The following is a 13635-nucleotide window of genomic DNA, read 5'->3' on the forward strand; positions in this document are numbered from 1 at the left end:
CCTGGAACTCACTCTGTACACCAGGCTGGCCTCAAACTCAGAGATCCACCTGCCTCTGCCTCCCAAGTGCTGGTATTAAAGGCATGCGCCACCACTGCCCGGCGTGTGTGTGTGTGTGTGTGTGTGTGTGTGTGTGTGTGTGTGTGTGTACATGCATATATATATATATATATATATATATATATATATGCCTCATGATAATTGCTTCTAGGAAACTTTAAAAATTTCAACCTAAATTATTACCCCCCCCTTCTTTTTTCTTTTTGAGACAAGGTCTATGTAGCCCTGACTAGTCTGGAACTTGACTTGTAGACCAGGCTGGTTTTGAACTTACAAAGATCCATCTACCTGTGCCTCTGTAGTACTGGGATCAAAGGCTTGCACTACTACACCCAGCCCTACTCCAATTTTTAAAGAAAAGTCCTTGCATGTAGAAAAGGTTAAAGAATGGAAGCAGCACCTACCATGGTCCTATGTATGACCTAGACAACAATGATCTTTAGCATTTTAGTCTGTGCCAAGAATGAAAAGTTGCCAGATGCCATTAAAAGACCAAAATATCTGCTAAGCCGTATTAGAGCTACATTCCTCACATTTCCACGTATTAGTTCCAATTATTATTTATGTGTTTGCTAAGAGTAAGTACTTTGTCCTGTAATAATACAGTTATAACATTATATAATAAAAATAAAAAATCCTGAATGTCTCCCAGTGTATAGTCTATATTAAAACAGTCCAGTTGTTCCCCAGATGTCTTTTAAAAGCATATATTTTACTTGCGCATGTGGGTATGCCACATGTTTGGGTGTCACCAAGGCCTGAAGTTGGAGCTAGAGTTGGAGGTGGTTGTGAACTGGAACTACACCAGGAGGAGCAGCTAGAGTGCTTAGCTGTTGAGCCAGCTCCCCAGCCCTGAACTTGTGATTCCCCTGCCTCCACCCTCCAGTTGCTAGGATTAGAGGCCTTTGCTGTCACTTGTTTCCAAAATGTTTTTATAGCCCTTTGATGAACTCAGCAAAGGTTCCTGTGTTTCATTTGCTTCTATATTCTATATTTTTTAGTTTCTTCTCATGTGGTCTTATCTTTACTATTGTATATTTGTGACATTGATATTTTCAAAGGACCATTTTAGTGTTTTATAGAAGGTCCCATACTTTGCATTTCTGCTTATTTTCCTGCAGAATGTCCACCTTTAGATTTATCTCATTTCCTCATAGTAGGGGAGGGATGGAGGGAGCAGGAAAAGACAAAGCGGGGGGGGTGTATATAAGCTTTTTTTTTTTTTTTAAGCTTTTATTTCTTACAATTTTGAAGTGTAAGTGTGTGTGTGTGTGTGTTTGTGTATGTATGTATGTATGTTTTGTGTGTGTGTTGGGGGTTGGTATATGCATGTGAATGCAGGTGTCCTTGGAGGCCAAAGACATGGGGGTTGCTTTGGAGCTGAAGTTAGAAGAAGTTGTAAACCTCCTGATTGGGGGTGGGGAGGCTGGGAACTGGACTTGGGTCCTCCACAAGACTAGCGTTTGCTCTTAATGCTGCACTCTCTCCCCTGCTATTTTTGTTAGGAATAGTTTTAAAACTTTTTATTACATTGTGTTTTGTGTGTGTGGTATGTGTGGAGGTCAGAGGACAACTTGAGGAAGTCAGTTCTCATCTTCTACCATGTGGGTCCTGAAGATGGAGCTTAGGTCCCCAGAGTTGGTGGCAGATATCTTTACTCATTAGCCATCTATCTCACTGGCTCAGGAGTAGTTTTATTTGATATCTTTGTGGTGATCTGTCAGTCTCCTGATAGTTAAAAAAAGTTTCCACAAAGTTGTTCTCTAACCTCTGCATGTATACCATATGCTTCATGAATACTCACACATAAGTGAAAATTAAAACAAACAAACAAACCTGGGCTGGTGGTGACTCAGCAGTTTAGAGAGCACTGGCTGCTTTTCCCAAGGACCTGTGTTTGATTTCTAGCACCCATATGGCTTACATCAGATCCAGAGGATCTGATGCCTTCTACTGGCCTCCATGGGCAACCAGGCAAAAACACTCTTACACATAAAATTTAAAAAGAAATTTTTATAAAGGAAAAAAATTAACAAAAACCACAAAATATTTTCAAGATAATTATTTTTAATGGCCTTAAAACTACTTGTACTAAGAGGGAGTGTATGTGGGGTAGCACTGGTTTCATTATATTATCCTTAAATTTTCCTAAGTATGTATAAATATGCCAATAGGGGAAATAGTTTAGGGAGCTTCTTGGGGGAAGGAAAGGGAATACATACACCTGTGGTGCTGTACGAATGAAAGGAAGGTGGGGAAGTAGATTCCCAGAAGCTGAGGGGGAGGGAGACAGTTGCTTTAGAGAGAGATCATATCCAAAGATGTGATCAGGCTAGAATACAGACTGGCCCTGGGTGGTGGTGGCGCAACTCCTTTAATCCCAGCATTTGGGAGGCAGAGGCAGGCGGATCTCTCAGTTCAAGGCCAGCCTGGTCTACAGAGTGAGTTCCAGGACAGCCAGGGCTACACAGAGAAACCCTGTCTCCAAAAGAAAAAGAATACAGACATGTTCTGGATTACAGTATGATCTAGCTGAATAGAACCATACCCTTAAGTACACACATAAACTGCTAACAGTGAAGGTAAGGTTAGTTTGTAGAAGGAAGCAGCCATGTTTGAAAGTGACTTTGAATTGAGAGGCAGACAAAAGGACCAGTCAGAGAAATGACAGAATGAGTTAGAGATAGGATACGTCCAACTCACAAGAACAGCACAGGGGAAAGGTGTGTGTGTGTGTGTGTGTGTGTGTGTGTGTGTGTGTGTGTGTGCGCGCGCGCGCGCGCGTGTACGGCAGTTTTATTGGGACAGTTATACAGATACAGGTTGCAGAGAGAACAAGCTAGGCTCAAGTGAAGACAGAACAAATCAGAGAATGAGAAGGATCCAGTAAATTAGAACATACTGCCAGAGTTAGTATGAGGCCAGGTAGAACAGTTCAGTCAGAAGCCAAGAGAAGTCAGATTGAGTCAGTCATCCAGGAAGATTAGATTGTACAGAAGCTAGAAGCTTCCAGGTCTAGGCCTAGGGATAGTTAGAACAGAGGCCGTGCTCTGGGCTCAGCCCAAGCCATGTATTCACGTAGTTAGGTTACAGCTCTCATCTTATCACTTCATCTGAAGAACTAAGACTGACGTTTACACCTAGAGCCCACAGCCAGCCACTGTAGCCTATTTGTTATCTACAGGCCAGCGGGAGACCTTGTCTGGAAGGAGGCAGATGGCATTCCTGAGGATGACACCCATTTGAACTTAAACAGAAACAGATACACAGATGCATCTATACACAACACATGCATTAAACAAAGGATGAGAACAATAATGACTGAGATGGAGTTACTCATCAGAAGGGGGCATTTCAAGTAAGATTTTTCAGGAGATTAAGATTTTAGAATACATATTGTAGTGTAGGATTTTTCTTTGTGATGACATAGCAAAATAGAGGCTAGCTAACTAGTAATAGTGGGGCAGTTTATTTCAGATCTACTTGCCGCACCTTGGCTATGGTCATGAATTTTGTCCCTCACCAGTTGTGTTCCTTGGAGAAGTGGCTGGGTTCTAAGTTCAGGGGCAAGAAATGTGTGAGATGAGCCTAGAATACTTTGTCAGCAAGGATTTGTATAATACATGGCTGAGTTCCCTCTGAAGTACTTGGGAATCAATGGAAGACATTCTCACTGACCAAAATAAGACATTGAGTATTGTAGAAAGAGTTGCGGGGCTGGCGAGATGACTCAGTGGGTAAGAAAGAGCACTGACTGCTCTTCCGAAGGTCCTGAGTTCAATCCCAGCAACCACATGGTGGCTCATAACCACCCGTAAAGAGATCGGATGCCCTCTTCTGGTACGTCTGAAGACAGCTGCTTTAAATTACGCCGCAGGAGCAAGTGGGGTCGGAGCGAGCAGAGCCGTCAGAGGTCCTGAGTTCAACCACAGCCACACACATGATGGCTCACGTCCGTTGTCTATACGGCTACAGTGTGTGTAACTCATACACATAAAATAAATAAAATAAATCTTAAAAAAAAAAGTTGCACAGGTCAGAACATTAAATATGTTTGATTTAGCCGGGCGTTGGTGGCGCATGCCTTTAATCCCAGCACTTGGGAGGCAGAGGTAGGCAGATTTCTGAGTTCGAGGCCAGCCTGGTCTACAGAGTGAGTTCCAACTGGACAGCCAGGGCTATACAGAGAAACCCTGTCTCAAAAAGCCAAAAAAAAAAAAAGTTTGATTTGTGGTATCATAATGATGGCTTACTGAGCAAGAACAAGCTTATAGGTGAATTTGAGAAAGCTAATAAAACAATCCATTTTGGAAGGAAAAAAAACTATTCCTCATGGCCCAAGCTGTCAGTTTCACTTACTAGGGAGGCTTATGCAGGGAGGATCACATGTTCAAGGACTCCATGAGTAAACAGACTGACTACAGGGCAACGGGATCAACTTAGACCCTGTTCCAACCATGATGCCCCCCCCCACCCATAAAACGTTGGTGTAGAAAGGTTTTAAGTGTAAGTGGAATGATAGACAATTTTGTTTGTTTGTTTGTTTTGAGAACAAACTGTCCTAGAACTCACTATCTGCCTGTCTCTACTTCTCAAGTGATGGAATTAAAGTGTACACCATTACTGCCTTGCAAATGTATGTTTTCTTTTTTTTTAATTAAGGTTTTTTTTAATTAATTTATTTTTTTATGTATATGAGTACACTGTAACTGTACAGATGGTTGTGAGCTATCATGTGGTTGCTGGGAATTGAACTCAGGACCTCTGCTTGCTCCGCCCTGCTCCCTCAGGCCCAGAGATTTTCTTACTGTATGTAAGTACACTGTAGCTGTCTTTAGACACACCAGAAGAGGGCATCAGATCTCATTACAGATGGTTGTGAGCCACCATGTGGTTGCTGGGATTTGAACTCAGGACCTCTGGAAGAGCAGTCAGTGTTCTTAACCACTGAGCCATCTCTCCAGCCCAGAAATGTACATTTTCAATGCTGTATATTTGATAATACTTTCTTTTTAAATAAACAGTAGTGCTATGTGTAGTGGTACATACCTTTAATCCCAGCATTCCTGGTATATAGTCCAGTGAAGCTCTTGAGAATTCAAGGCTAGCGTGGTTGGTCTAATGTAGTGAGTTCTAGAACCATAGCCAGGACTGCCTAATGAGACCCTGTCTGAAAAAACAAACAAAAAGCCCCCCAAACAGTGGAGAACTATATACTATGGATCATTGAGAGGAATGCTTATGTTTTCCTATCTATTAAATGCAGCATTTTATCATTGTTGAAATTTTTTGATATGGTTTCATGTCTTGTTTGCATATGTGCATGTGTGTGAAAGACAACCTTAGCTCTCTTTCTGGAGTTCCTACCACCTTGCCTTTAAAAAAAAATAGAAAGATTTAACTGTGTATCTATGTGTGGGTATGTGCACATGAGCACAGGTGCCTACAGAGGTCAGAGGCATTGTTTATGAGCCACCTGACATGGGTCCTGAAAACTGAACTTGAGTGCTCTGTGAGGGCATTCTGCACTCTCAAACACTGGCCATCTCACCAGCCCAATCCATTTTGGTTCTTTAGGGGGGTGGAGGGGAGTTAGAACTCTAACCTGAGAAGCTAGGCTTACTTGTCCCAGGGGCCCCAGGGATCCTGTTTCCTTCTCCCCATGCTGGCCCTAACCTAGTTCTCACCCCATCCCTGAAGATAACTGGAGTGCTGCAAGAAAGTTAGGCCTCAACAAGAATGTCATTTAGAGACTCTTTCTGTAGTCTCTTTTTTCCCCCTCCCCTATAGCCTCTCTTTTTTGGAAGATGATTTGCATGCTAAGTGAAAGGAATTGGTCACATTCTGAGATGCCAGTTGAGGTCAATCAAGTATGTTTTGAAATCTTGGCCTTTCAGATATATTTTGGGATAAGTATAAAATATGCTCAGTCAGCAATTACTGGATTGAACAGCCTTACTGATCAATTCTGTATTCCTTCTATATTAAAAGAGAGACTTTCCTAATAACTTGAATTTTCTTTACATTTTGATTGAGAGGAAAAGTTCTTTTAAACATCTTACATTCCCATTTTTTAGGTTTTGAAGAAGACTTTTTTTTTTTTGAGAGAAACAACATAATTTAATCATCTGGAAAAATTATGTTGTTGCAGGATATTTGATCACACTGTAAATCCTGAGCTTGTGTTATTTACTGAAAACATCTGTTTCTAAGTTGTGGCGTGGCTCAGCCCCTTAGCACATGCCTCTGGCTGGAATACAGGCAGACCCTTTGAACCCAGACAATGAAGGTAAAGTTAGTTTGTAGAAGGAAGCAAGCACCATATTCGAAAGTGATTACTAATTGAGTGGCAGACAAAGATAGATCAGGGAAAGATTGGACAGAATAGGATGTGCCCAATTCATGAGAAGAGAGAGGAAGAGGAGGCTGGAGAGATGGCTCAGCAGTTAAGAGAGAGGAAAAGGAAGCTACTTGTGGGGCAGAAGAGGGAGGGAGAAGGTAGTTTTACCAGGACAGTTATAGAGAAAGATGCAGAGAGAACAAGTTAGACACAGGTGAAGACAGAACAAGCCAGAGAATGAGAAGGAGCCAGAAGAGTAGAACAGATTGCCAAAGTTAGTATGAGGCCAAGCAGGGCAATTCAGTCAAGAGGCCAAGACAGAAGCCAGATTCAGTCAGCTTGGAGAGGAGTTTGAAGCAAAACAGCTTTGAGCCAGCCAGCCAGAGCTCAGAAAGCACAAGAAAGGGTGCACTTATTCACAGTAAGTCTCAGAGGCTGAAAACATTCTAGACCTAGATCAGGTTGTATGGATGCACCAGGCAGTGGTGGCGCATGCCTTTAATCCCAGCACTTGGGAGACAAAGGCAGGAGGATTTCTGAGTTTGAGGCTAGCCTGGTCTACAGAGTGAGTTCCAGGACACCCAGGGCTATACAGAGAAACCCTGTCTCAAAAAAACAAGCAACAACAACAACAAAAACAAAAAACAAACAAAAAGATTGTATGGATGCTAGAAGCTTCCAGGCCTAGGCCCAAGTTAGGAGGCTGAGGCAGTAAGCCTTGGAGATGACAGTTAAACAGGAGAATAAGAGTCACAGTTACATTATGTCATTTAAACTCATTATTTCCCAAGAGCAAAAATCCTTTATCTTGGTTATTTAGAGTACCTTAGGAGAGGGAGTTCTAGCTCGGCCTAGTGGTACAGCCTGTAACCCTGGTTTGGAAGTTGAGGCAAGAGGACTACAAATTTGAGGCCAGCTCTGAGCAAAACGCAAGACCTTGTCTGATTAGAGGAAAAGATGGGGAAGCGGAAGAGAATTATAAATACTTGATATAGAAGATCAGCCTTTTGGGATATGCTGGTAAAGTATTCATAGGCATAGTATAAAAATCACAATTTGTTTTGAGATAGTTCTGCTTTCTCAAAAGAAAGCTGTGTCTTGCTTGGTCTGTGTTAGGAGAGGTAGTTTAGTCAGTCACCACTGAAATAGTGTCCTCTAAACATCTGCAGAGGCTTCTACCAGACTGGACTTGTCATTTTTCTGGGTTCTCAACTGGAAGAAGGTTGTATTGTATAAAGTTACATGGCAGAGAACAATGGCATAAAGTTGCTTATTTGAATCCCCTCCCTCCCTTTAAATTGGACCCAAGTCAGAGCATGCCTGAGGAAGTCAGAGGACAGTCTGTGGGAGTTTGTTCTCTTCTTCCACCATGTGGATGCTGAAGATGGAAGTTAGGTTGTCAGGTTTGGTTGCAAGGTGTCTTTACTCACTGAGTGGTTGTGTAGTTTTGTTTTTCAATTTCTGTAATTCAGTTTCTGACTACATTGTCTAATACTGATATATGTTAAGCAGAATGAGGTATTTTGCTCTTTGCTTTCCTTTTGTGGTTTTGGTTTAAAAAGACATGCATAATTAAAATTGGTGACTAGAGGCCACCTAGAGTCAAGGTAAGGGCGTTACCAGTTAAAATGGGTTTCCAAACTGAACTGGTTGTCTCTGACTCAATGAGACTTTGTGAGATGTTTTACATTTTCAAAGGAGACAGTGCCATCTATTGGGCATTGCTCAAAGTACACCTGTCAAGGTTATACCTTGATACACAGTGTAGTTTGGTTGGCTGTTCCGGTTTTTGCTGTTCCAGGACCAAGACTCTGAGGATATCTATAACCTTTGCCGTGAAGGCTTTGTGTGAGCACTGAAGGTAACTGTGCCCGGATGTTTGGATACTTTATTGGGCTCTTTTTCTACGCCCTTCTCCACCTCAATCCCTCCTACCCTCCACCACCCCCCAGCCCAACACAAGGTAGTTGAGAAAGAAAGTTAGATGGGAAATGAGGGCTGGGTACAGAGCTCTTTAGATTACTTCCTGCAGATTGGGGCCATCAAGTTCTTGGGAGGCAAGTCCAGTTTTCATCGCCAGAATATCCAATTACTTCTTCCCATCTCTTTGCTCATGACCACTTGATAAACTGCAGCAGCCTGTCTGGGCTCTGGCATTTTTATACCCTCTCAGAAGTCCCCAGAATTTCAGATATGAAGTGTCTTCAGTTGACAGAGTCACGCCTCTGCCAGAGCACGAGACAAAATCAGTCAGCTGCTGTGAGCAGTCTGAAGCACTTCCATATCCCATACCTGGGATTAAAACAAAAGCATAGTCACATAATATAACCCAACTGGGATTTTAAAGAAGCCAGAATTCTCAACTGTAGTTAACAATTTCATTTCCAGACAAAGAAACTGACCCCTTCTCAGTTCTTATTGGAGGGGTCACCGGCAGCTGCTCATAGCTGTAGTCGGCAGAACTCCTAGACAGGAGATAACTAAAGTATGACAGATGGAGTTCTTACCTTAGATGCAAAGTTTAAAGAAAAATCAGTAATCACAATCCAAGTTTCCTTCTTGCTATTTTTTGGGTTTTCGAGATAGGGTTTCTCTGTGTGATTAAAGGGGTGTGCCACCACTGCCCGGCTCCTTCCTGCTATTGTGATAAAATATCTGGACATAAAGCACTTTCCATAGGAGCTGGAGAGTGGTTCAGTGGTTAGAACACCTGCTGACTTGGATTTGGTTCCCAGCACTCAGGTTCACTCATCTATAACTCCAGTTCCAGAGAATTTGACTTTCTTCTGACCTCTGTGGGCACTAGATATACATATGGTGCTAATGCAGACAAAAAGTAAATCTTTTAAAAATGTATTTAGGTAACAGGGCAGTGGTGGTACACGCCTTTAATCCCAGCACTTGGGAGGCAGAGGCAGGCAGATTTCTGAGTTCGAGGCCAGCCTGGTCTACAGAGTGAGTTCCAGGACAGCCAAGGCTATACAGAGAAACCCTGTCTCAAAAAACAAAAAAACAAAAAACAAACAAACAAACAAGTATTTAGGTGAGAAAGGGTTTATTTCAGCATACAATTCCAGGTCATAGTGTATGTATCCTTGCAGGGAAGTCAAAGCAGGAACTTAAAACAGCTAGTTGCAGCATTTCCACAGTCAGGAGCAGAAAAGAAGTAGATATATACATGCTCACCTGCTTGCTTGTGCTCAGATCAGTTTTTTTCTTTTTTTTTTGTTTGTTTGTTTGTTTTTTGAGACAGGGTTTCTCTGTGTAGCCCTGGCTGTCCTGGAACTCAGAAATCTGCCTGCCTCTGCCTCCCAAGTGCTGGGATTAAAGGCGTGCGCCAGGACGCCCGGCTTCTTTTTTTTTTTTTTTTAACATATATTTATTTTTATGTGCATTGATGTTTTGCCTGCATGTATGTCTATGCGAGGGCACCAGATCCACTGGAACTGGAGTTACAGACAGTTGTAAGCTGCCATGTGGGTGCTGGGAATTGAATGGGTCCTGGAAGAGCCCTAACTCTTAACTTTTGTCAGCTCAATTTTTCTCAGCTTATACAGTTTACTACTCTCTGTCTAGGAAATGGTGACGCCCACAGTGATCCAGATCCCCCATATCAGTGAATTTAATTAAGACAGTCCAGGGGTTGGAGAGATAACTCAGTGGTTAAGAACAAGAGGTCTGGGGTTCAATTACTAGAACTCACATGGAGGCTTATAACAATCTATAACTCTAATTCTAGGGCATCTGACACCTTCTGGCCTCCAAGGGCTCAAGGCAAACAAGAGATACACAGACAAACAAGTAACCATTTAAATTATCTAATATTTATACCAGTAAAGAGACAAGAGGCATAAACTGAGTTAAAAACCTGCTAGCTCAGTGAGGTTAACTTTGTTTTCTGAACTATATATAAAATATCTGTTTACAAGCCTGATTCTATAACTAAGCTAGTAGCTATTTAGAAGTCTCTTTCTGTCTGTGTCATTGTGCCTAAACTAGTCTAGTCTGTCTTTCTCTTGAGCTCTTCTTTTCCTAGAGTACTGTTTTACCAGTGGCCTGCGGCTGCTTTTGTGTTGTTCCTGCAAACCTAAAGAGGAAATTCTTATCTTTTACCTGGAGCTCTTTCCCTAAAGGCTCTTCTAAGCTGAGTAAGAGAGGGAGGGGAGGAGGAGGGAAGGCGGCTAGAGAGCTCTATCAAAGTCCAATTGCTTATAAGAGAAGTTTCACCTTGGCAGGCTGAACCCTGTCATTAGCTTGGTGGGGCAAGCCACAGTAGGGGACAGACCACTTCCTGTCATGGTGGGGTAGCTCAAGGCCATCCAGCTGACTTTGCCTCAGATCATAGAGCAAAGACCACAAGACCTCTCTCTCCCAAGCAACTTGACTTAAAATAGGCAGGAACTTTTCATTCTCTAGTTTTCTTATCTGTAGAGATTTTTAGATGAACACTCAAACTACATGACACATGTAACTAACTGCATCTGATATGTAAATGCATTATCTATTGAAGTTTTTATATTTTGCTAACAATTAGGTTTTCTGTGCACAATAATCAAGTATCCTATAGCACAAACAGGCAGGCAGAATTACTCATATACATACAATGAAATAAAGTAAAAATGTTTCCCAGGACATGTACATAGGCCAACCCAGTATAGCCAGTCCCTCACTGAGATTCTTCTCATGATTCTAAATTATATTAATGACAAAACTATGAAGTCAAGCTTCATTAGGGACAGGCTGGTGTACATAGTGAGTTCTAGGACATCCGGGCTACATAGAGAGACCCTGTCTCAGAAAAACCAAAACAAAATAACAACCAATGAATCAGACATGAACTTGGGAGGCAGAAATAGTCATATTTCTGTGAGTCTAAGGCCAACATGGCCTACCAGTCGATTTCCAGGGCTAGTGAAACTCTATCTTAAAAACAAAGCAATACCAACAAAAGACCCTAAACATCACAATCACTAAGTAGTATCTTTATTTATTTATTTATTTATTTATTTATTTATTTATTATATGTAAGTACACTGTAGCTGTCTTCAAACCAGAAGAGGGCGTCAGATCTCATTACGGATGGTTGTGAGCCACCATGTGGTTGCTGGGATTTGAACTCAGGACCTTCGGTAAAGCAGTCAGTGCTCTTACCCGCTGAGCCATCTCTCTAACCCACTAAGTAGTATCTTAACACAGTTTTAATTTGTGTGTATGCTGGAGACCATTGTACCTGCTGGCAAGCACTGTACATAATACATTATTAGAAGTACTATAAAATTAACTTTTACAGTATTGGGCTTCATTGTGGAATTTTCCAACAAAATTTGTGTAAATATGTGTGTGAGGGTGTGTGTGAGAGGGTATATGTGAGTGTGTGGGAGATTGTGTGTGATAGTTTGTGTGCGTGTGTATGTGTGTGTGGAGAGAGTGTGTGAGGAGAGAGAGACAGAGAGAGAGAGAGAGAGAGAGAGAGAGAGAGAGAGAGAGAGTGTGTGAGTGTGTGTGTGTGTGTGTATGTGTGTGTGTGTGTAAGGCCAGAAGTTGATGTTAGGGATTTCCCTTGTTTTCCATAAGGTCCTCACTGACCCTGAGCTGCTGTTTCAGCCAGTCTAGGCTGGCTGCTCAGTGAGGTCTCAGAATCAGCCCATTTCCTCCCTGCTTTGATTAAAAGTAACTCACCTTACCCTGGGCAGTGGTCGCACACGCCTTTAACCCCAGCACTTGGGGGGGGGGCAGAGCAGGCAGATTTCTGAGTTTGAGGCCAGCCTGGTTTACAGAGACAGGACAGCCAGGGCTACACAGAGAAACCAGGTCTCAAAAAACCAAATTAAAAAGAAAAAAAAAGTATCTCACCACCACACTTAGTGTTTTATTTGTTTGCTTTTTGGTTTGGGGCTTTTGTTTTATATGTTGGTTTTGGGGTCTGAACTCAGGTCCTTCCCATCCATCTTCCTAGCTCCTCCCTGCTTGTCCCCTTCAACCATTGCTGCCTTTAATTCCTCACTTGAGAGACTGAAACATGTAGCTTTCTGTGAGTTCAAGGACAGCTAGGTCTACATAGTCTACATAATAAGACTCAAAAAAAAAAAAGTATTGGGCTGGCTAGATGGCTTAGATAAAAGTGCTGTTGCCAAGCCCGACACCTTGAGTTTGGTTCCTGAGACCTATATGGTCAGAGAGAGTCAATCCTGCAGGTTGTCCTCTAACCTGTGGCACACACCTGTATACATGTATACACTAAGTAAATCAAGTAATGCTAAAAGGTGTCAGTTCCAGCCCCGTCCTTGCATTGCTGTTTCATCTATTTCACCCTGACCCTCTTAGTATTATACCTTCAACTTGCATAAGCCCGATTATTAAAGAATTTGCCATGGAAAGGATTAATATTCAAGGATAAAAATTGTCACTCTGGTCCAGTGATATAGAAGGGTAGCTTGATTGCAGCTGGGTATGGTGGCTCACACTATTCCAGCAATTAGCAAGCTGGGGCAGAATGATTGCCATGAGTTGGAAACCATAGTAAATGCCAGGCTAGCCTGTTTTATAGAATGGGATCCCTTTGCTAACAAATAAATATGTCATATTTAGTATAAAAGTGTTTCTCCAATTCTAGGTCAATATCTTACTAACTTTATTTTTCTTGTAGTATGGCGGACACCGACCTGTTTATGGAATGTGAGGAGGAAGAACTGGAACCATGGCAGAAAATCAGTGATGTCATTGAGGACTCTGTAGTTGAAGATTACAATTCAGTGGATAAAACTACTTCTGGTAACTAAAGCTCCTTTGTTCTTAGGTGGTTTATATTAATTATATTGATTATGAAGAATATGTGGTATAAGGAGTTTAAGAATCCAGAGAGAAGGATGGGAGTGTTTTTCACTTATGTAGTGTTTGCCTAGGTTCTGTCTCCAGTGCTACATAAGCTAGTGTAGGATGGTGGGACATACTGGTATCTAAGCAATGGAGATAGAGGCAGGAGAATTACAAACACAAAGTCATTATCAGTTATACAACAGGGTTTGAAACTAGCCTGTGATACATGAGACCTTGTCTCAAAAAAAGAAACCAGAGAGAGCCATTGTGGCTCACACCTAGAATTCTAACTCATAGGAGGCTTGAGACAGAGTGCCTCAAGCTGAAGGTACATGAGTTCCAGGCCAGCTAGGGGCTACAGGCTGAGACCTTGTGCTCGCGCTCACTCTCTCTTTCCCTCCCTCTCCCTTTCTCCCTCC

At 42.1% G+C, this 13635-nt stretch overlaps 1 protein-coding gene across 4 annotated transcripts in view; it reads left to right on the forward strand.

Moving 5' to 3' along the window:
• The window catches only part of Pogz (pogo transposable element derived with ZNF domain), a 60668-nt gene that overhangs the window by 19380 nt on the left and 27653 nt on the right, over positions 1-13635 (forward strand). For all 4 annotated transcript variants that reach the window (XM_031374732.1, XM_031374733.1, XM_031374729.1 and 1 more), the window contains one exon: positions 13047-13171. In XM_031374732.1, coding sequence (XP_031230592.1) covers positions 13047-13171 — 125 coding nt within the window. The remainder of the gene's footprint in view (positions 1-13046; positions 13172-13635) is intronic.

The sequence above is a fragment of the Mastomys coucha genome, unplaced genomic scaffold (assembly GCF_008632895.1).
Source record: "Mastomys coucha isolate ucsf_1 unplaced genomic scaffold, UCSF_Mcou_1 pScaffold16, whole genome shotgun sequence".
Lineage (NCBI taxonomy): Eukaryota > Metazoa > Chordata > Mammalia > Rodentia > Muridae > Mastomys > Mastomys coucha.